This window comes from Mangifera indica, chromosome 11 (genome assembly GCF_011075055.1).
Source record: "Mangifera indica cultivar Alphonso chromosome 11, CATAS_Mindica_2.1, whole genome shotgun sequence".
Lineage (NCBI taxonomy): Eukaryota > Viridiplantae > Streptophyta > Magnoliopsida > Sapindales > Anacardiaceae > Mangifera > Mangifera indica.
In genome coordinates, this window is record NC_058147.1 from 12173683 (window position 1) to 12198395 (window position 24713).

Here is a 24713-nt window from a genome sequence, read left to right on the forward strand (position 1 = left end):
CTCTTGTCATCCAGAATGGGAAGACTCAAAAAGAAGGATGATGTTTTATCATCGAGTCTAGATGATTGTACTTCATCATCCATTATAGTCAAATCTGGAAGAAAGATGAAAAGCATCGGTTGTCAGTCAGAATGATGGTGGCTGGAGAAGGAAACAAACCTTAGAGGTGAAATTTAAACTTTTCAAACTTTGAGGATAGATTGAAATGTTAGTTTTTAAAACCTGGGGGAAACATGATATCAATTTCAAAGTTTTAAGATTTATAGGTAAAATAACGATTTTACCCCTGTCCTTAACTGAAAATTTGGATGGTAGTTAGTTTATGAGTGGGTGTTTGGGTTTTCTATGTGTCATAGGTATGATTTTCAAATTAGACTAAAAGTTGGGTGGGAAATAGTCATTTTTCCCTTAAATATATTTAATTGTGAATATGCAAAATGAAGTGCCTTATTAATGTATGTAATAGAAAAATTTTGATTCTTGATTAATAGTGAGGTAGTTTACAAGTTAAATTTTGATTAATATATTGTTAATTAATAATGAAAATATTTCCTTCATTCCATTGATAACAATTATCTTATCTTATATTTTGTTGTGATATTTATGTATCAAAATTAAAGTTGAACAAGAACAAATATGTTTGGTGTATGTATTTATAATTTTTAACTTTTAATCAGTTAGTTCTTTTGTTTTAAATATGCAAATTTGTAGAGCTGCTCAAAGGGAAATTTGAAGAGAAACTATATATTGAAAAAGAAATGTTTGACAGTAAAATGTCTTATAGATGTAGTTCATGCTTTGATAAACCCGAATCGACCTGATTTGTTTCAAAAAAAATTTAGGGTTTTTTTTTGAAATGTCCTCTGAAAATGTTTCTTAAAACTTCACTTGTTTCTTCAAAATCATCTTTCAATGTTAGATTTTCATCTTCATCTATTCTTTCTTCAGTTTCCCAAAATCAACACACAAAATCACCACCCAAACACATCTCCACTCTTAAGCACCATTCTCAACTTTATAATTTCCTTCATGTAAACTGCAGGTCAGGTAACTTTTCTCTTGATGAAGCTTTTGATTCCTTCAATTATATGATTCATATGCACCCAACTCCTGCTATGTCTTCCTTCAGTATTTTGTTTTCTGCACTTGTTAAGAAAAAACATTTTGATCAACTTCTTGTGATGTACACGAGATTCATTTCAGCTGGGTTGTTGCCGGATTTCATTATTTTGAATATTTTAATTGATTGCTTAAGCAAAATGGCACGCGATTCTGATGGTTTTGTTGTTCTTGGGAGTATTTTTAGGAGGGGTTTTTACCCAAACGCTTTGACTTTTAACAATCTGATTAATGGTCTTTGTATGGCGGGCAAGATTAAGAAGGCCATTGCATTTTTTAGGAAAATGGTTTCGGTTGGTTGTAGACCGGATGTGGTTACAGTTGGGACTTTGATTACTGGGTTGTGTAGAACTGGTAATGTCACTGTTGCCCTTCAGTTGTTTGAAGAAATGAATAACGGGAATGGTGAATTTGGTGTCATTTGTAAGCCTAATATTGTTTGCTATACTACAATTATTGATGGTCTTTGCAAATATGGGTTAGTAGACAAGGCAAAGAAACTGTTTTCAGGAATGAAGACCAAGGGCATTAATCCAAACGTGATTACTTACACCACTCTAATTTATGGTTTGTGTAATACATCTAATTGGGAGGAGGCTAAAACTTTGTTTATAGAGATGTTGGAGGAAGGTGTAAAACCTAATGTGGTGACATTTAACGTGGTAATTGATAAGTTTTGTATCAATGGAAAGATGGACGAAGCCAATGGGTTGTTCCAACTAATGATTAATAGAGGTGTTTGTCCCGACACAATAACTTATAACATACTTTTGAGTGGTTTTTGCTTGGCAGGTCAGATTGATGATGCTAGAAGGCTATTTGATTCCATGGCAAGTATGGGTTGTAAGCCTGATGTTTTTAGCTACAATATTTTGATGGATGGTTTATGCTTGACAAATAAAATTGATGATGCCAAGGAACTTTTAGCCTCAATGTTGAGTATGGGATGCACACCTGATGTAGCTAGCTACAATACTCTGATCAATTGGTATTGCAAGAATCGAAAAATTGATGAAGCCTTGAATCTTTATGAGGAAATGACTTCCGAGGGAGTTAGGCCAGATGTTTTTGCTTATAATACCTTGCTATCTGGGCTTTTTATGAACGGTAATGTCAGACATGCAAAAAAGCTATTTGTTAAGATGCAACTTAGTAATTTGCCTCCCGACTTATTTACGTATAGTATTCTTATTGATGGTTATTGCAAAAATGGTTGTGTTTTGGAGGCTGTTCAACTGTTCTATACTTTAATAAATCGAAACATTCAACCTAACATCACAACTTTCAATTGTCTCATTAATGGGTTGTGCAAAACAGGGAGACTCAATATTGCTTGGGAAATGTTCAACAGATTACATAGTAATGGCTTTGTTCCAGATGTTATTACATATAACATTATAATGCATGGATTTTGTAAGGAAGGAAAGTTAGAAATGGCAAGTAAATGTTTCTCAGATATGGAGCAAAATGGTGTTGCGCCAGATTTGGTCACTTTCAATACGCTTATGTCTGGTTTCTTGCAGAATAATGAGACTTTAAAAGTGGTGGAACTTCTTCACAAAATGAAAGAGAGAAATGTGAAAGCAGATGCATCCATAGGTTCAATAATATTAGATTTACTGGGAAAGCATGAAGATTATCGTAAAGTCCTGAATTTGCTACCATCCTTTTCAACCCAAGAACCAACAGGATGTTGATTGTTGAGTAAAATGCATTTTCCAGGGGAGTATAGCTTATCAAGAGAGCCCTGGCAAACGTTAAAGTTTCCATGTAAAGGTGTGTGCCAACATTGTAGTGGTGATTGTATTTATGTGAATCCATTAATGAAGAAGTCATATAATTGAAGTTATAGATTTTATCTTCATCTCTGTTGATTTGGCTTGACTACCAAGTTGCTATATTAGTATACATCTTTGTTTCTGACAGTTGCCTATTTTTGTTTTCAAAGGAAAATACTGACGAAGATGCTCGTAAGGTTGTAGATGGTTTAGCACCTAAGGCCACTGATCAGAATGATGCTATTGAGAAATGGTATGAACATGAATGTCTCATCTGTGTACTCTTAGTGCTACTTGTAATACACGTACATAACTATAGTCTCTACATTTGTTCGTTTTTACCAATCAATGTTAGTAGGAATCTTTATTTCTTTGGAAAGATGAATCCCCTTGTTGAAGTCTCTAGTAAGAAGTTGGTGGTAGCTGATGCTAAGTTGAACTTCGATGGTGGTGCTGCCTTCCTGGTAGAAGGGAATCTCTCTTGTGGTCCATCACTAGAGGGTCCTTGAGAGGTTTCGGTACATTTTACTTCTCGATTTATTGTTTACGTGGAATAATTATTCTTAATAGTAACTGCCAAACAAGTACACGAAGATTCAAGTCTGGTTAGTGATTAAGAGAGTTGTGGTGCTTTTTGGATATTCTATATGGCAGCCAAATTCTTCTGATTAATTTGGCGATTTTCTTCTGCATCCTTTGATTTCTTTGCTCTTTTTGGTACCTAAGTTCAGTTATCTCAAAAATGGGCTTTTAAAGTTTGCTAGCAGAATGGAGTTTCAAATTGCGAGTGGAAGACTACTGCTATCACACAACACAAATTAGCCTTCTGCTTTAATTCATGCGCTGAAAATAGGGCTTGTCTTTGAGGCTTGTGTCAAAATTAGAGTCTCTCTTCTCAGCATCATCAACAATTAGATTATAAATGTACATGAGGAACTATTAATTATGGTGTCAACAACACTAGTGTGCAACAAATTATAAAGTAGTTTCTCACTTTGCATGATGTTATAAAGTAGTTACTAACTTTTCCCACCAAACACCAAAAAGAAAAATAAAAAAGAAATTATAAAGTTCACATTTACAAAATAATAAAAATGACTTCAATTATACATATATACACCAATAGAAAAAGCTGCATTTCACACTAATTATGTTAATGGCAATCATACAAATCCTTTAAGTGTGGTGGAGCACTAACTGGAGCACCATCAGAATCTTGACAAAGTATACTAGCATAAATTAGAATCTATCCACTTGAATAACATGATACTCCATAACCCTGAAATGCAATAGAAAATAAAGCAAAAAAAAAGAACAACAGAATGTTATTAAAATGTATATAACACCTAAAAGTAACATAATCCAAATAAACCTATCAAAAAAACATATTCAATTAAATTAATTTTTGTCCCTATGATTCCAACAGTTCTAAACTACTTCAAATTCATCCAAGTTAGACATTGGAGCTCGTAACATCACTAGTAGCGTTTGTTTTTTTGTTTCTTGGCTCTACTTTTCTCAAATAGAAAAGTTGCATCTTACTATGTTAACTTTAATGAACTAAACCAGAACCACTCTTAGTTTCCATTGTCAGTGAACCATAAGGCATCCACCTTTTTTGTTTTTTGGTTTTTCTTCCTCAGTTAAGTGAAGTTTGACAATGGATACCACAGTACATTCACGACCATTTATTCCAATACTTTTCTTCTTCGATTTATTTCAAGAGCACAACCATTTAATTATTAAGTTGATACCATTACATTAACAACTCGATTTATTTTAGCAGCACAACCATTTAATCATTAAGTTTTATTAATAAAGCTTGTAAACTTGCTTCGAATCTAACTCTAATTGAAAATATAGGGTATATAATGTGTTATGTGCGGGGGCCTAGAGATATTTTACATTATGTACTGCATGGGGGTATGGATATTTTATGTTGGGGGGCAAATGATAGTTTTCATATACATGTCAAAACACACAATATGGTCATTTGGCCTTTTTAACTTGACGTGGAAGCCATCACTCAGCAGGTACAGGCATGCCGCTATGAATAGTGAAGATTTGGTGGAGCTTTATACATAGAATTATGAAAGGCTGCTAGCCATAACATCATAATTCCCTAAAATATTAAACTACTACAGCAGAAATAAATAAGGATATGTCCAATCTAAGAGCCAAACATTCGTTTATACTAAAAGACAAAGGAAACAAATCCATCAAAGGGTAACCAAATTAAAGTTGCTGCATTATGAAAGAAAAAACCACAATCCCAACTTTCCTCTGATTACAACAAGCCCTAAAAACTGAAACAACTACATGCATGGGCTTGGCTCTCATTCTAAATTCTTATTAATTGGGTCCAATGTCAAGATTGGCAAGTTGCTGTATGTTCATGGGATAAACGATGCTTAAGTCGCCCGAGAAGGCCTTCTTTCCAAATAGAATGTTGACAGCTTCTGTTGGATGAAATGCATCCCAAAACACATACTAATCTCTGTTTGGACATGGTGTTTGGAATGGAAGACACGTAATTTGTCCTCTGTTGCGCCCGATTCCGCAACATCCTCGATCTATAACACTAAACCCAGTATGCATAAAACAGTTCAAAGTAGTGAGAAAGACGTAAATTTGTATCACTATTTTAAATAGCTGAAGATAATATAAAGAAAATGAGAAAAAGTAATTTTGTATATTTAAAATAGGTATACATAATTTTATTGAATGATAAAATATTAAGTATAGAAGTAGTGTATGCATACCATAGGATCTGTAGTTGACTAACAGATCTTCAAACATTTTAGCGATATCGAAGTAAATGAATTTTGAACCGGGAAGATTGGCATTAAGATTGTTGATCATCGTCTTCACATTTGTATTGAAAGGTAAAACAAGCTGGTTAACTTCTTCTGAGCAGGAACCAAGCTGGTTTTGAGCCAAGATGCTTGGTATGCAGCCCATTCTTCCTAATCCAGCCAGTACAAATTTCCGAGCGCCCAGATTGTACAGGCTCTGTATTTGTCATGCACATAATTAGATTAAAAAGTTCGTCAGTTTTACCAATAAGTTAAGCTCAGTTGGGTACTATATATAGTTGAATTAAAATCAATCAAAAAGACATGATATAGATTGGTAAAAGTTTTAAAAGTAAAGATTTATGGTGTGTAAACCAGGCTAAGAGATCTCACTGTGAGTTGCCGGGCGTATTGTTCAACCAAAAGATCAGCATATTGTTGAGCATTATATTCATTCTTGGTATTGTAATTTGGCATGAGATAGTTGTTAAAGTAGTCATTGCTCCCCATCCCTATAAAGAATATAGATCTTGCGATAGCCTTGGACAAATCAGTTGCCCCAAGATTACCAGTAATTTGATCCAGAGTATTTTGGAAGTTCCTTATTTGTTAACTAAACGGTATACGGCCCATCTGATCAAACATTATACAGACAAACTCTTTATAAAAATTTAACTCCTCTATTATCTGCATATGAATTCTTCCTTATAAATGAAGTTTTCTTACGAAGTTTCTTCCGGTGATGTCAAGGATGCCGGCGGCGGCAGAAGCATAGTTGACTCCATGAAGAACTTGATCTCCAGAAGCTTCAGAGTATGCAGGGATCAAGGGAAGCCCCAGCTCTACAGCTGAATAAATGCATAACACATCAATTAAAACAAATGAGGTTATTATTATAATTAATCCTAGTTACCAAGAGGAAAATACCTTTAAATTGGTAATTATTAAGAGATGATGAAGACATTTAATTTTGCCATTAAGAGCATGTCAAACTGAACTCCTCGTGATTTAGTCAGAATGTGAAAATAGATCAGCTTAAAGGGAGAAGCACTATTTCCCACCCAACTTTTGATGTGTTTTTAAATTGCCACCCACGGCTAGGGCTGGATTCGAGCCGAGCCAGCTCGAGCTCGAGCTCAGCTCGGCTCGGCTCGGTTTGAGCTGAGCCAGCTTGAGCTCGAGCTCGGTTCGAGCCCGAAACGAGCCGGGCTCTGCTCGGCTCAATCGAGCTCGAGCTCGAGCTGGCTCGGTTGATTTTTTTTTTAATATTTTATACAAAACGGCGTCGTTTTGATTTTTATATATATACAAAACGATGCCGTTTTGATATGAAAAATGAGCTAAGCCGAGCCGAGGTCAGCTCGAGTCGAGCCCGAGCCGAACTCGAGCCGACCATAAAAAATCGAGTCGAGCCCGAGCTCGGCTCGGCTCAAATCCAGCCCTACCCACGGCAGATGGAAATCCACTTTTCCCACCCATGAGTAAACTGCCGTCCAATTTTTCAGTTAGGGATAGGGGCAAAATCGTCACTTACTATTTAAAACCTTAAAACTTTAAAATTTTACCGTTTCCCCCTCCAGGTTTTAAAAACTAATATCTAACCCATCCTCAAAGTTTGAAAAGTTTAATTTCACCCCTAGGGTTCGCTTCCTTCTTTGGCAACCACCGACGACCGACGCATTCGACCGATCTCCCATCTCCGACTACAAAGGACAACGAAGGACGACCCTTCGTCATCCAGATCTGGACGACGAAGCGTCATTCAGATCAGGAAGAACAGACGAAGGATGACGCTTCGTCGTCTCATCTGGACGACACGACGAATGACGAAGGAAGGCGAAGCGTCATCCTTCGTTGTCTGGGTGGAGCGACGAAGAGAGACCTCTTCGTCACACGGTGGTGCAACGTTGAGATCTCTGTCTCTTCGTCGTACCGTGCGACGATGTGGAGATAAAGATCTCTTCGTCGCACCACTGTCATCGCACCAAGAGAATGAGGAGGAAGGTGAAGACGTCGGAGACGACGTTCAGAGCTGAAGTTGAAGAATGGGGGTGAAACTGCTTAGTTTTGAAAGTTATGAGGGTGGCTGTTTTTTGAAAAATATTGAAACCCTAGGTTTGAGGGTGAAAATGTTAGTTTTCAAAGTTTAAAAACTTTAGGTAAGGTGAAATGTTAGTTTCTAAAACCTAAAGGGGGTGAAGGTAAAACCCTCACATCAATTTTGGGATGAATTTTGCAAATTAAATTGATGGGTATTTTTGTCATTTCATCTAATAAGGGTAAAATGGATATTTTTACCTTATGCAAACAGATATCATCAATATTAACGGCTCATGGGTGGGAAAAATGGATTTTCATCTACAGTGGTGTGGCAGTTTAAGAATGCATCAAAAGTTGGGTGGGAAATAGTCCTTTTCCCTAAGATTAAATGACAAAACAATGTTAGGTTGAAAGGGGTTGGATTGGATCTCATAAATGTAATAAATGTTGGATATTGGTCAAACAAAACAAGAACCCCTAATAATTCAAAAAATCTGAGTACGTATTACTAATGAATTATAACTAGTAGCATTATTAAATATCTAATTATCTGCAGAGAGAAAAGAGAAAGAGATAATTAATTAATATCAATTTGCGCCAAAGTCACTTTACACTCCATGTGATTTATGAAATAAGTTAAGCTAGCAACAAAAATTTGTACCAGGAAATTAAAGAAAACACCAACCGCCAAAGCATTAATTTGTAACCAAAAAAAAAAAAACCAATTTGGCTTTTAATATATTAATTAGTTCATAGGTAGGTGTTTGGGTTTTCTATGTGTCATAGGTATGATTTTGAGATTAGACTAAAAGTTGGGTGGGAAATAGTTCTTTTTCTCTTAAATATATTACTAATTGTGAAAATGCAAAATGAAGTGCCTTATTAATGTATGTAATAGAAAAAATTTGATTCTTGATTAACAGTGAGGTAGTTTACAAGTTAAATTTTGATTAATATATTGTTAATTAATAATGAAAATATTTCCTTCATTCCATTGATAAGAATTATCTTATCTTATATTTTGTTGTGATATTTATGTATCAAAATTAAAGTTGAACAAGAACAAATAGTGTTGGTGTATGTATTTATAATTTTTAACTTTTAATCAGTTAGTTCTTCTGTTTTTAAATATGCAAATTTGTAGAGCTGCTCAAAGGGATATTTGAAGAGAAACTATATATTGAAAAGGGAAATTATTAAAAATAGGCAAAATTAAAGGGGTCTAAGCGAAATTACCCAAAAAATTCAGGTTTAAGCAAAAATGCCCAGGTTTTGTGAAATGACAAAACTGCCCCCATATATAAACACTGCAAATTTTCACTGTGCAATTGAAAGAAAATTCCAAAGCTTCCCACCTCCCACGGCAATCCCACGGCGAACGTCATTTCCGCCTATTTTCTTGCTTTCCGGCAACCGCAAATGGAAAAGAAGGTTAGTATATCTCCCGTAATCTTGTTTGCATCAAGTTATTGCTCATATTATTGAGATTTGATTGAGATTTTTGGGTTTGAAATTTTAGGGTTTACGATTTGAACAATGCTTAAAATGTTTCGATTTTTGGTTGTTTTCGTTGAATTGATTGAGGGGTTTTGTGTTATACAACGTGTAGATTTGATTTATGTGAAAATCAGAGGTCGAAACGACCAAAATTTGGCCGAAAATGGCTGTCGAATGGATCGGTAGTCTCGCCATGGGAACAGCGTTTCCCACGGCAAACGATTTATCCCACGGCAGCATATTGAGCATAGGTTAGTGGGGGGGGGGTAAAGTGGCTTTTTTAAAATGTTGGGGAGCTGCAAGAGATTCGTTAGAACACAACGGGTTTTTTGGAATTTTGTCATATAACAGTGGACCTTTTCAATTAAGGAATTTTCATGAGGGGGTAAATTGAGAATTTTCTTATCTAGGGTTTCTGATCGTGTAGTTTTTGAATTTTATATCCGTTTTTTCTGTTTTAGGGTTTTTCCATATGTATTTTTCAAATTTGAAATTCGAGTTTTCGAATTTTGGTGCTTTTTGACACAATTTACTATGTAATGACGCAATTTCAACTTAATAGTTCGATTTTTTCGTTTATAGGATATATTGATTCGTGTTTTTGAATTTCAGTTACGTTTTTCCATATTTTGTCTTTTTATGATATATCGATTCGTTTTTTTCAAATTTTCAACTGATTTTTCGATTAGCGACATTCATAGGTATTTCAACTGATAGAGTTCGAATTTCAAATCTGTTTTTTCGATTTTCCCCGTGTTAGGATAAATCGAGTCTTCTTTTCAAATTATCTAACGATTTTTCGATTGTTCACATTTTATGTTATTTTATTGTATAAATTTCGAATTTCATTTTCGTTTTTTTATAATTTGGCCGTTTCAACTTCTAGAATTCGAATTTCAGTTCCGTTTTTTCGAATTTCACAATTTCAAGATATATCGATTCGTATTTTCAAGATTTCCGATCGATTTTTCCATTATCGTCACTTTAAGGTATTTCAACGTATAGAATTCGAATTTCAGTTCTGTTTTTTCGAATTTCACCATTTTAGGATATATCGATTCGTATTTTCAAGATTTTCGAACGATTTTTCAATTATCGTGACTATAACGTATTTCAACGTATAAAATTCGAATTCGAATTCCGTTTTTCCGAATTTCACCATTTCAAGATATATCGATTTGTATTTTCCAAATCTCCGAACGATTTTTTCATTATCGTCACTTTAAGGTATTTCAATGTATAGAATTCAAATTTTAGTTCCGTTTTTCTGAATTTCACCATTTTAGAATATATCGATTCGTATTTTCAAGATTTTTGATCAATTTTTTGATTATCGTTACTTTAAGGTATTTCAACGTATAGAATTCGAATTCGAATTCGAATTCTGTTTTTCCGAATTTCACCATTTCAAGATATATCGATTTCTATTTTCCAGATCTCCGAACAATTTTTTCATTATCGTCACTTTAAGGTATTTCAACGTATAGAATTCGAATTTTAGTTCCATTTTTCTGAATTTCACCATTTTAGGATATATCGATTTGTATTTTCAAGATTTTCGAACGATTTTTCGATTATCTTCACTTTAAGGTATTTCAACGTATAGAATTCGAATTTCAGTTCTGTTTTTCTGAATTTCACCATTTAGGATATATCGATTCGTATTTTCAAGATTTTTGAACGATTTTTCGATTATCGTGACTTCAACGTATTTCAACGTATAGAATTCGAATTCAAATTCTGTTTTTTCAAATTTCACAATTTCAAGATATATCGATTCGTATTTTTAAGATCTCCGAACGATTTTTTCATTATCGTCACTTTAAGGCATTTCAACGTATAGAATTCAAATTTCAGTTCCCTTTTTTCGAATTTCACCATTTTAGGATATATCGATTCGTATTTTTAAGATTTTTGAATGATTTTTTGATTATCATCACTTTAAGGTATTTCAACGTATAGAATTCGAATTTTAGTTTCGTTTTTTCGAATTTTACCATTTTAGGATATATCGATTCGTATTTTCAAGATTTTCGATCGATTTTTCGATTATCATCAGTTTAAGGTATTTCAACATATAGAATTCGAATTTCAGTTTCGTTTTTTTGAATTTCACCATTTTAGGATATATCGATTCGTATTTTTAAGATTTCCGAATGATTTTTTGATTATCGTCACTTTAAGGTATTTCAACATATAGAATTCGAATTTCAGTTTTGTTTTTTTTATTTTTTGTCATTTCAGGATAATTTGATTCATATTTTGTTTTTTTCAATCGATTTTTTGATTGTTAACATTCTAGGGTATTTGAACGTATAGAACTCGAATTTCAGTTCTTATTTGTTAAGTTTTGTCATTTCCTTTTTGATTATTTGGTATTTCTCATCTTTTTATGTTTTTTCCACTAATACATTTGTTTACATATTTATTTTTATGAATGTCTAACAAATTTTTAAAATTGTTACAGGATATTTCTCGCAAAAGAAGACGGGTTGACAGCGAGTTACGCATTCCCGACGAGTCCAGACACTTTCGAGCAGATACGATATCTCGTGCACAGCGTACCGCATTATCTCGGATTTCTTCTACATTGACCCCAGGGCAGCTGCGACTATTTGAGAGGACATGTTTCGGGTCCCTTCTTCGTTTACCCGAAACCAAATTCGCTGGGATATTGGTTCATGCATTTCTACTACGATAGCTACATCCACCCTTTGCCAGAGACGAGTTTTGGTTTAGGGTTAGCGGGGTTGATGTGAGATTTAGCCCGTTTGAGTTTGCGTTGGTGACAGGGCTTTCATTTAGCTGACGGACTGATGTTTCTTCATATATTCCTCGCTCCTCCGGACATAGGATCGGAGATACGTACTTTTTTTATTATCCGAAGGTGCAGTATCAGGACATCGAGCGTGTTTTCTTGTCGAGGCCATTGGGGGATGACGATATTGACGCTGTCAAGATGGCCTTGTTGTATATTCTTCACATGGTTTTGTTGGGGAATGATCGACGAAAGAAGATGTCCACGGAGTACTTACAGTTAGTTGATCATTTGGACGGGTTTAATTCCTACCCTTGGGGCGTCGCTGTGTGGCAGATGACATACGATTCTATGTCACAGGCGAGTGAGAGAGTCTGTTCCGGACGGATGCATGAAATCCGTAAATACGACCTTTACGGATTTCCTTTCGCATTTCAGGTAAGTTTTATATTATTATTTATATATATTAATTGACAAAAATATAAATTGATTTATTTACATCGTAAATGATTATATTGCAGTATTGGATATATGAGACTTTAAAGACGTTACACGATTGGATTGACCTTGTCGATCTCTATTCGTCCCCACGGATGTTGAGGTGGCGTACGCGAGACGTCCCTGGTTGGACTCATATCGGTCGTATTTTCACTGGTGATCCGGTATGTACTAGATAATTAATAAGTTGATTAATTCATTATATGTTACAATTATTTTGACTTATACATCTTCATCATTAGGAGGATGTCACATTCCCTTTTCGTCCATTAGTGATCGAGGAGGGTTTACCGTGGTACGCTGAGATTCGTGAGTACACCGTTTTACCTGATGTTGATTCCTCCTCATCTTCTTCAGTTTCGACCGCGACTAGAGACGGGGCTTCTCCATCCTCAGGACCTTCAGATGTACCCGTCAAGACTTCTGAGACACATGAGGAGCCTATTCAGCTTCCTGTTATGGAGCAGCCTATATGTTCCCCTGTTGTTTAGAGCCCACGGACGACAGACCATCCTGGAGTGGAGGACCACCCTAGCGTGGATGAGCATCCTGGAGTGGAGGACCGCACTACCTATCATGCCACCGAGCAGTGTCCCCCATTCGTATCACCCAATATTTCTACATCAGATGCTACATTAGCACACTGGGCTGCTACGATTTTACGTGAGATATCGAGTTTTCGAGACGATATCTCTTCTCAGATGTCTCGGTTACATGACAATATCTCCTGACTCGATTAGAGGATCGTATGACTCGTTTGGAGGACATCGTCACGCGTACATATCCAGCCCCCGTCGCTGAGGTTGTAAAACTACTTCTAATTTATTACTTATATAAAATGTCTACAGTGTTATTATTCTGACAACTATTATTACATTCGTACAGGAGAGGGATGACGTTATTGGGACGACCTCCCCCATTGATACTGCAATACCATCCCATCAGTCACATGAGGTACGTATGTAATTTTAAATTTATATTTAATGCCCCAATGTTGTTATTATATTACAATATCGTTATATATAAAATGTCACTAAATAGATTTAATATTACTATTATCTTAGGGTAGTCGACAGGATGGGGCACCGGTTGACCCTTCGGTGACTTCATCGATCCGATCTGAGGTATGTCACTTATCATTATAACTTAATTTTTAATGTTATTTTGTTATCGATTAATTCATGGTATATATTTGTATAGCGTCTTCGTCATAAAGGCCAATCGATCACATCTCCTATCGCTTTAGATCGTCCACTGGAGGTATGAAAATTATTGTTCATATGATATTTTATATTAAATATCATTTACCATTTTTTCCTTTTGATAATTATAGGGACTCGACATTGATATATCATCGATCGAGGGTTATCTCCGAACACCTTCCCCGAAAGTTCAGGTTATGGGGATTTAAGAAATATCATTGATCAATTTGTCTTTAATATTATATATTTTTTTAAATGATGTTTTGTCTCTTTTTCAGGACGAGCGACTATGGTTACTTGTTGATATCCCGAGCTCGACCAAAAAGCTTGTGGATATTAGTTCACAGGAGGAGGACTTCCAAGAGGATGTTTCTGAGACCGTTCACATTGAGGTTTGTCAATTATAATTACTAAATAAATATAATTGATAAATATATGTCACTAAGATGTTTTAATATATAATGATGTAGTCTGTCGACGGAGCACGCGCTGTTGACTTGACCGTGATTCAGGATTCTCTAGTTAAACCTCCTCCCGCATACCTAGAGAAGGTAACATAAATCGAATAATGTGTATGTTTTGTTGAATGAAATAATGAATTAATAGTTTTTTGTAACATGCAGTTGGTTCGTACAGCACATGGTCGGATCATCCGGAAGGGTCCACTGGTTCGCACCCCGTATACAAATCCACTCAGGGGGAGGGCGAAACGGTAACTCACGATGATTCCATCCTCTACGTCAGACCGTGAGGAATCTTTCCTCACATGGTATACTAGAGTTGCGGCTTCTAACACACATGATGTGTACTTCATAGGATCGAAGTCGAAGGACAACTTCTGGAGGCTTGTTATAGAGTTATGCGAGTGGTTGACCGACGATGTGAGTTGTCTATACTATATAATTTGGTAAAAAGCCAGATATATTTATTAATAACTAACACGTGAACTTGTTTATACCATTTTAGCATGTGGATTCTTTTTTGGCTTTATTACGTCGACAGCAGGACGATCACCAGTCGACTATCTCACAGCGTTGGACGACTGCCCACACATTCTTTGGAGGCCATATTGAGATGGCCTGGAAAAGTTGGTAGTCCACATCGATTGACGAGTTTGAGTTTTTGGGGCTCTTCACGAGGATGGTTGATGTAGCGTACACCCCAGGATTATTGTACAAACCATGGGGGATGGTCGATCAGGTATAGTTTATATATATTTCTATTACATTCAATTGGTTAACAACAACGATAAGTAACTAAAATGTCTCATTGTTTATAGGTTTTCATCCCTATAAACTTCGAGAATGCACATTGGGTCGTCGGAGTTATAGATTTCCATGAGTGGTTGATTACGGTATATGATTCAGAGGTTTCATATTCGAGAAATATAGGGACTCTGGAGCAGCACATGCGACCGTACATGACCTTTATTCCCGCATTATTAGAGGCGATGAGTTTTTAGGCAGCTTCTGGGAGGACTCCACGACGTGATCCCCTCACTTTGCATCGAGCGTCGGATGTCCCTCAACAGGGATTGGGCTCCGGTGACTGTGGCGTGTTTATGTTACATTTTTTTGAGTGTTTGGCGTTGTCACAGAGCTACGTTTTTCCCCAAGAGTCATCTACCTCTATGCGTCGATGATTAGCGACACAGTTGTATTTTCACTGTATCGAGTAGCTCACGGATGTATTTTTATCGTTCTTTCTATGTTTAGATGTATATATTTATTGTTTAGTCGTCTACCTCTATGTGTATGATATACTTTATCTGTGGTTATATATGGATATGTATCGTATTTGATTTCATTTTTTAAATCATCTTGTCATGAAAAAACAATAAAAACGTATAATTACTCAAACATTTACACACTTGAAACAATTACAGGAAATAAAGTAATACTGAAATAACTCATAAGAAACACTAAATTTATTACATCAAATGACAATACAGTTACACGTTTGAAACAATAATAAAAATACATCGATTACATAAAACTGAAGTACCACAATGAAGAATCATATAACAAACAACATTGAGTATAAGCATGTCACGATCTCGTTCCTTTGCCTTTTATAGATGAATGCTACGGGGCAGAGCTCGGGACCAGTGCTGGGGATTTACATTGGGTTTGTGTGTGCCCCGGTTCATGGCAACGACTGTAAATCTTCGGTGTAACAATTTCTCCTTGCGATGGACGTCAATTTCTGTTGGATAGACGACCTGGACGACGACTATCAAGGACGGGGGGCAATATAACTCTGTCTTCTGGTGAGTGTAACCAATCAGATTGATTTCTAAGAGGATTGATCGGTTCCTGATATATTGCACGATAAATGTCGGTGCGAAAGAATGGATGAACCCATGCGTGCACATTCGCGAGTCTCATATGTCGTGCAACGGCAATGACATGCTTGCACGGAATACATGAAAGCTGAAACTTTCTACACGTGCAAGACATTTCACCAAAGTCCACAATACCCATGAATCCACCAAATCCAACAACCTGATACCGAGTAGGTGTAATCGGTCGAACCTCTAGACTTGCAGACTTTGAAAGACGATTGCTGATCTTTTCTTCCGCCCAAGGGGTGAGAAAGTTATGACATTCATCTGTAATTTGAAATAAATATTAAGAACACATTTGGTAATATGATGAACAAAGTGGAAAAAAGAAAATGAGACAACTTTTAATTAATATCGATTTCATACTTACTTGCATGGGTTCTCCTCTCGTAAAACCATCGTTGCATGGTACCACGAATAAACTCCAAGAGCATGGTTATAGGTAGGCCCTGTGCATGTCTGACAAGGGCATTAAATGACTCGGCAATATTTATGGTCATGATGTTGTGTCGATGTCCGAGAAAGTATGCTCTACTCCAACACTCAAATCTGACATCCCGTAGATAAGCTCCAGCTTGGGGGTTCATTGAGGTAAGAGATTGCATCATCGAACCAAATTCAAATTCTGTGTACGATTTTGCGGCTTTCCAATATGCACCCGCAACTTGTAAGATGGTAAAAAATATGAAAACTCAGTAAAAGCAAAATGTATGAAAAAGATAAACTGTTAAAAATTTAATTACTTGTTTACACTATACCTTTGAGTCTCGTTTATACTTTGCCCGCATGTTACACAGAAGATGATGACAACAACATCCATAATGGACATCTGGAAAGACTTCAGCCATTACCGAGTAGATAGCATGATGTCGATCTAAGATTATTGCAAGCTCAGAGAGGTTAGGGATGCATTCTTTAATTCTTATAAGAAACCAACACCACGTGTCGTGATCTTCTTTTTTACCAACATCAAAACCAATAGGATATATCTAATTATTACCATCAAGAGCCACCGCAATAAATAAATGTCCCAGATATCGACCTTTAAGGAAAGCAGCGTCAATGCAAATAACAGGGCGAAGATATTCTCTGAATGCACGAACGAAACATCCTAATGCCATGAAAAAATTCATAAATCGATGGTCATCATCTGTTTCAATAGCAATAACGGTGCCCGGATTAGTACGTTCTAGATTGTAGCAATAATCTGGTAAAAGCATAAATGATTCCTCCAGTGAATCTCTCAATGAATTGATAGCCCAATTTCTTGCCTGCCAGGCCTGTGAGTAGGAAATATCAATTTTATATCGATCGACGATGTCTACAATTATTTCTTTAGGTCGATAAATTCAATCAATCATCACAAACTTTGATCTCATTAATTGACCTAAAGCTCGGGCCCTAGCTTGTCTGTAATGTGACATGATTTGATCAACTAAACATGTGTGGGTAGGATTCATAGAGTTGATCCCCCACACATCACCGACAGTGGACTTGGTTGCATGTATGTACCACTTACAATTTTCAGCCTTGCACTTAATTTCTCACCGTTTCTTATCAGACTTTTTAACACCAAATTGAAATTCTTTTAGTAAGGCGAATTGCGTCACGACGTCTTTCAATTGGACTTTATTATGAAAAATATCACCAATCTTGACACCATTCTCCTCTTGGATCAAACTAGAACCACTTGATGATGCTGATGGCTGTGGAGGAAAATCAAGAAGCCACCTAAATGGATTAGTGGGGACATTGTCAAAAAATGGCCCAGAATAATTTCCACCACCGGAAATTGGATCTTCAAGCTGCAAACTATTCATACCCTCGGTAACTGATGCTAAATACTCAAGCTCTACATCTTCTGAAGGAATGTCGGGCATATCATTTCCATCAAAGTCACCCCAATACGGAACTATATCTTTTTCTCCATAAGCCCATGAGTTTGCAATATACAACGGGTCATTACTGAAATCAATCAACTTTTCCAAATCGTATTCGTTTTTGACCCAATTACTTTCTTTTTCATCTTCATCTTCATCTTCTTCCTTCTGCCCTTCAATTGGGGTACATGTAACAAAAACAGGAATACATTCCTGAAAGTACTAAGACATATCAAGAAGACCCTGGACATCTTCATCATTTTGGATTTGGATGGGGCAATCGAGCTCAATTTTTCTTGGCTTCATTGATACTTGAATGTAGTTTTTTATTGGATCAATACTGCAAGACTTCGTCAAAAGCTCAATAAATCCCTCGAATGTTGTTTCATAAGGGATTTTAATCAATTGTTTGGCTCCTCCAACATATTTCATTGTGTTGTTGCCACGTTGAATCCATTCTCCCTGGTAACGAACCGATGCATAACCATCCATTTTAATTATCAATCCTGCAATGACCAGTTTTTGAAGATAATTATTTATTTATAATAAAAAAGATCAATAATAACTATGTAAAACAGTCGTACAATTATTAATAATTAAAAAAAAACTCCTCATATTTTTCTAATATTTTATTTATCCCCCTATAATTATTTAACAATTTATATAATACTTTTCTATGTTATCTTATATTAAAATGCATCTATCTGTTTGTAACGTTCCATTTAAAACGTTTTTATAATATCTATACTTTGAAATAGATATTCAAATTCTATACTTTGAAATACTTTAAAATGTCAATAATAAAAAATTTATTCAGAAATCTGGAAAATACTAGCGGATATATCCTAAAATGATAAAATTCAAAAAAACAGAACTGGAATTCAAATTCTAAAAGTTGAAATACCCTAGAATGGTAATAATCGAATAATTCTTCGAAAATCTGAAAAATACAAGTTGATATATCCTAAAACGGTGAAATTCAAAAAAACAGAACTGAAATTTGAATTATAAAAGTTGAAATACCCTAGAATGGCAACAATCGAAAAATTCTTCAGAAATATGAAAAATACGAATCGATATATCCTAAAGCGATGAAATTTGAAAAAACGGAACTAAAATTTGGAATCTAAAAGTTGAAATACCCTAGTATGGTAACAATTGAAAAATTCTTCAAAAATGTGGAAAATACGAGTCGATATATCCTAAAATGGTGAAATTCGAAAAAACCTAAAATTTCATTTATAATGCTCCTACAATGTTTACTATCAAAATGCCCCCCAATTTTAATAATATTTCATTTGATCCCTCAATTATCTCTTTCTTTATTTAACCCCCTTGTATGTTGTCTTGTATCAAAGCAATACCTATCTATTTTAAACATGTTATATAAATTATGTATATATTGTAAAATATCCAAAAACCCCCATATTTATCTAAAATTTTTTAACCCCCCACATTTACCCTAAATTACATTTAACCCTCCATACTTGTCAATCATTGCATTTAACCCTCATATTATGACATACAAACTATACTTAACAAATAAAATTAAGTTTTAAGCTAAAATTGGCATAAATACCTTTTTTTGATGAATAGTATTTTCTCGAATCGAATTCAAAAATGCGAACTTCTTCCATCCGAACGAATCCCTACTAATTGATCTTGAATAAAAATGAAAGTGAGAGTGAGTGTTTGAGTGATATGAGAAGTGTGTGTAATAAAAGTGAGTGAGGAGGGTTTATATAGATGAGAGGAAGGGTAATTTTGATATTTTAGAAAAAGTAATGAAATAAATAAATAAATATCAAAATGCCTTTACAATGTAAAATATCCAAAAACCCCCCATATTTATCCTAAATTACATTTAACCCTCCATACTTGTCAATCATTGCATTTAACCCCCATATTATGACATACAAACTATACTTAACAAATAAAATTAAGTTTTAAGCTAAGATTGGCATAAATACCTTTTTTTGATGAATAGTATTTTCTCGAATCGAATTCAAAAATGCGAACTTCTTCCATCCGAACGAATCCCTACTAATTGATCTTGAATAAAAATGAAAGTGAGAGTGAGTGTTTGAGTGATATGAGAAGTGTGTGTAATAAAAGTGAGTGAGGAGGGTTTATATAGATGAGAGGAAGGGTAATTTTGACATTTTAGAAAAAAATAATGAAATAAATAAATAAATAAATATCAAAATGCCTTTACAATGTAAAATATCCAAAACCCCCCACATTTATCCTAAATTACTTTAACCCCCCATACTTGTCAATCATTGCATTTAACCCCCATATTATGACATACAAACTATACTTAACAAATAAAATTAAGTTTTAAGCTAAGATTGACATAAATACCTTTTTTTTATGAATAGTATTTTCTCGAATCGAATTCAAAAATGCGAACTTCTTCCGTCCGAACGAATCCCTACTAATTGATCTTGAATAAAAATGAAAGTGAGAGTGAGTGTTTGAGTGATATGAGAAGTGTGTGTAAAAAAAGTGAGTGAGGAGGGTTTATATAGATGAGAGGAAGAGTAATTTTGATATTTTAGAAAAAGTAATGAAATAAATAAATAAATAAATAAATATCAAAATGCCTTTACAATGTAAAATATCCAAAAAACCCCCATATTTACCCTAAATTACATTTAACCCTCCATACTTGTCAATCATTGCATTTAACCCCCATATTATGACATAAAAACTATACTTAACAAATAAAATTAAGTTTTAGGCTAAGATTGACATAAATACCTTTTTTTGATGAATAGTATTTTCTCGAATCGAATTCAAAAATGTGAACTTCTTCCGTCCGAACGAATCCCTACTAATTGATCTTGAATAAAAATGAAAGTGAGAGTGAGTGTTTGAGTGATATGAGAAGTGTGTGTTATAAAAGTGAGTGAGGAGGGTTTATATAGATAAGAGGAAGGGTAATTTTGACATTTTAGAAAAAGTAATGAAATAAATAAATAAATAAATATCAAAATGTCTTTATAATGTACAATATCCAAAAACCCCCATATTTACCCTAAATTACATTTAACCCCCATACTTACCCTAAATTACATTTAACCCCCATACTTGTCAATCATTGCATTTAACCCCCATATTATAACATAAAAACTATACTTAACAAATAAAATTAAGTTTTAGGCTAAGATTGACATAAATACCTTTTTTGATGAATAGTATTTTTTCGAGTGGAATTCAAAAATACGAACTTCTTCCGTCCGAACGAATCCCTACTAATTGATCTTGAATAAAAATGAAAGTGAGAGTGAGTGTTTGAGTGATATGAGAAGTGTGTGTAATAAAAGTGAGTGAGGAGGGTTTATATAGATGAGGGGAAGGGTAATTTTGACATTTTGGAAAAAGTTTGAAATAAATAAATAAATATCAAAATGTCTTTATAATGTTAAATATCTAAAAACCCCCCATATTTATCCTAAATTACATTTAACCCCCATAGTGAGTGAGGAGAGTTATATAAATGAGGGGAAAGGTAATTTTGATATTTTAGAAAAAGTTTGAAATAAATAAATCAATATCAAAATGCCTTTACAATATAAAATATCTAAAAACCCCCTATATTTATCTAAAATTACATTTAACCCCCAAAGTGAGTGAGAAGAGTTTTATAAATGAGGGGAAGGGTAATTTTGGTATTCTAAAAAAGTCATGGGCATTTTTGCTTAAGAATAGTGAATTTGGGTTTTTGGCTTGGAAATAGTGATTTTGGGCATTTTTGCTTAATGGGAGGGTATTTTGGCCATTTTTTAAAATTTCCCTGAAAAGAAATGTTTGACAGTAAAATCTCTTAAAACTTCACTTGTTTCTTCAAAATCACTTTCAATGTTAGATTTTCATCTTCATCTATTCTTTCTTCACTTTCCCAAAATCAACACACCAAATCACCACCCAAACACATCTCCACTCTTAAGCACCATTCTCAACTTTATAATTTCCTTCGTGTAAACTGCAGGTCAGGTAACTTTTCTCTTGATGAAGCTTTTGATTCGTTCAATTATATGATTCATATGCACCCAACTCCTGCTATGTCTTCCTTCATAATTTTGTTTTCTGCACTTGTTAAGAAAAAACATTTTGATCAACTTCTTGTGATGTACACGAGATTCATTTCAGCTGGGTTGTTGCCGGATTTCATTATTTTGAATATTTTAATTGATTGCTTAAGCAAAATGGCACGCGATTCTGATGGTTTTGTAGTTCTTGGGAGTATTTCTAGGAGGGGTTTTTACCCAAACGCTTTGACTTTTACCAATCTGATTAATGGTCTTTGTATGGCGGGCAAGATTAAGAAGGCCATTGAATTTTTTAGGAAAATGGTTTCGGTTGGTTGTAGACCGGATGTGGTTACAGTTGGGACTTTGATTACTGGGTTGTGTAGAACTGGTAATGTCACTGTTGCCCTTCAGTTGTTTGAAGAAATGAATAACGGGAATGGTGAATTTGGTGTCATTTGTAAGCCTGATATTGTTTGCTATACTACAATTATTGATGGTGTTTGCAAATATGGGTTAGTAGACAAGGCAAAGAAACTGTTTTCAGAAATGAAGACCAAGGGCATTAATCCAGACGTGATTACTTACACCACTCTAATTTATGGTTTGTGTAATACATCTAATTGGGAGGAGGCTAAAACTTTGTTTATAGAGATGTTGGAGGAAGGTGTAAAACCTAATGTGGTGACATTTAACGTGGTAATTGATAAGTTCTGTATCAATGGAAAGATGGACGAAGCCAATGGGTTGTTCCAACTAATGATTAATAGAGGTGTTTGTCCCAACACAATAACTTATAAGACACTTTTGAGTGGTTTTTGCTTGGCAGGTCAAATTGATGATGCTAGAAGGCTATTTGATTCCATGGCAAGTGTGGGGTGTAAGCCTAATGTTTTTAGCTACAATATTTTGATGGAGGGTTTATGCTTGACAAATAAAATTGATGATGCCAAGGAACTTTTAGCCTCAATGTTGAGTATGGGACGCACACCTGATGTAGTTAGCTACAATACTCTGATCAATTGGTATTGCAAGAATCGAAAAATTGACGAAGCCTTGAATCTTTATGAGGAAATGACTTCCGAGGGAGTTAGGCCAAATGTTTTTGCTTATAATACCTTGCTATCTGGGCTTTTTAGGAACGGTAATGTCAGACATGCAAAAATGCTATTTGGTAAGATGCAACTTAGTAATTTGCCTCTCGACTTATTTACGTATAGTATTCTTATTGATGGTTATTGCAAAAATGGTTGTGTTTTGGAGGCTGTTGAACTGTTCTATACTTTAATAAATCGAAACATTCAACCTGACATCACAACTTTCAATTGTCTAATGAATGGGTTGTGCAAAACAGGGAGACTCAATATTGCTTGGGAAATGTTCAACAGGTTACATAGTAATGGCTTTGTTCCAAATGTTATTACATATAACATTATAATGCATGGATTTTGTAAGGAAGGAAAGTTAGAAATGGCAAGTAAATGTTTCTCAGATATGGAGCAAAATGGTGTTGCGCCAGATTTGGTCACTTTCAATACACTTATGTCTGGTTTCTTGCAGAATAATGAGACTTTAAAAGTGGTGAAACTTTTTCACAAAATGAAAGAGAGAAATGTGAAACCAGATGCATCCATAGGTTCAATAATATTAGATTTACTGGGAAAGCATGAAGATTATCGTGAAGTCCTGAATTTGCTACCATCCTTTTCAACCCAAGAACCAACAGGATGTTAATTGTTGAGTAAGTGCATTTTCCAGGGAAGTATAGCTTATCAAGAGAGCCCTGGCAAATGTTAAAGTTTCCATGTAAAGGTGTGTGCCAACATTGTAGTGGTGATTGTATTTATGTGAATCCATTAATGAAGAAGTCATATAATTGAAGTTATAGATTTTGTCTTCATCTCTGTTGATTTGGCTTGACTGCCAAGTTGCTATATTAGTATACATCTTTGTTTCTGACAGTTGCCTATTTTTGTTTTCAGAGGAAAATACTGACGAAGATGCTTGTAAGGTTGTAGATGGTTTAGCACCTAAGGCCACTGATCAAAATGATGCTGTTGAGAAATGGTATGATCTTGAATGTCTCATCTGTGTACTCTTAGTGCTACTTGTAATATACATGCATAAATATAGTCTCTACATTTGTTCGTTTTTACCAATCAATGTTGGTAGGAATCTTTATTTCTTTGGAAAGATGAATCCCCTTGATGAAGTCTCTAGTAAGAAGTTGGTGGTAGCTGATGCTAAGTTGAACTTCGATGATGGTGCTGCCTTCCTGGTAGAAGGGAATCTCTCTTGTGATCCATCACTAGAGGGTCCTTGAGAGGTTTCAATACATTTACTTCTCGATTTATTGTTTACTTGGGATAATTATTCTTAATAGTAACTGCCAAACAATTACACGAAGATTCAAGTCTGGTTAGTGATTAAGAGAGTTGTGGTGCTTTTTGGATATTCTATATGGCAACCAAATTCTTCTGATTAATTTGGCGATTTTCTTCTGCATCCTTTGATTTCTTTGCTCTTTTTGGTACCTAAGTTCAGTTATCTCAAAAATGGGCTTTTAAAGTTTGCTAGCAGAATGGAGTTTCAAATTGCGAGAGGAAGACTACTACTATCACACGACACAAATTAGCCTTCTGCTTTAATTCATGCACTGAAAATAGGGCTTGTCTTTGAGGCTTGTGTCAAAATTAGAGTCTCTCTTCTCAGCATCATCAACAATTAGATTATAAATGTACATGAGGAACTATTAATTATGGTGTCAA

The 24713-nt window shown here is 34.9% G+C and overlaps 3 protein-coding genes and 1 pseudogene across 4 annotated transcripts; 3 read left to right on the plus strand and 1 right to left on the minus strand.

Moving 5' to 3' along the window:
* Positions 1 to 856: 856 nt before the first annotated feature.
* On the plus strand, positions 857 to 3900 carry LOC123230090 (putative pentatricopeptide repeat-containing protein At1g12700, mitochondrial). 2 transcript variants are annotated; one of them, XM_044656206.1, is made up of 2 exons: positions 857 to 2466; positions 2524 to 2968. In XM_044656206.1, the coding sequence occupies exons 1-2, from the start codon at positions 870 to 872 to the stop codon at positions 2814 to 2816; spliced, it is 1890 nt and encodes a 629-aa protein (XP_044512141.1). In that variant the 5' UTR covers positions 857 to 869; the 3' UTR covers positions 2817 to 2968. The 2 variants fall into 2 exon arrangements, 1 of the variants encoding a protein (XP_044512141.1); XR_006505015.1 differs by adding an exon at positions 3068 to 3900 and having other exon boundaries at positions 858 to 2895.
* Positions 3901 to 5236: 1336 nt separating this feature from the next.
* Positions 5237 to 7171, minus strand: LOC123228740 (annotated as a pseudogene).
* A 14604-nt stretch (positions 7172 to 21775) lies between these two features.
* LOC123230093 (pentatricopeptide repeat-containing protein At1g62720-like) lies at positions 21776 to 23845 on the plus strand. Its single transcript, XM_044656209.1, has 3 exons — positions 21776 to 21910; positions 22775 to 23119; positions 23506 to 23845. Exons 2-3 carry the CDS (start codon positions 22810 to 22812, stop codon positions 23508 to 23510), a joined length of 315 nt encoding a protein of 104 aa, XP_044512144.1. The 5' UTR covers positions 21776 to 21910; positions 22775 to 22809; the 3' UTR covers positions 23511 to 23845.
* Positions 23626 to 24713, plus strand: LOC123230092 (succinate--CoA ligase [ADP-forming] subunit beta, mitochondrial-like). The gene is made up of 2 exons (XM_044656208.1): positions 23626 to 23757; positions 23928 to 24713. The coding sequence occupies exons 1-2, from the start codon at positions 23736 to 23738 to the stop codon at positions 24266 to 24268; spliced, it is 363 nt and encodes a 120-aa protein (XP_044512143.1). The 5' UTR covers positions 23626 to 23735; the 3' UTR covers positions 24269 to 24713.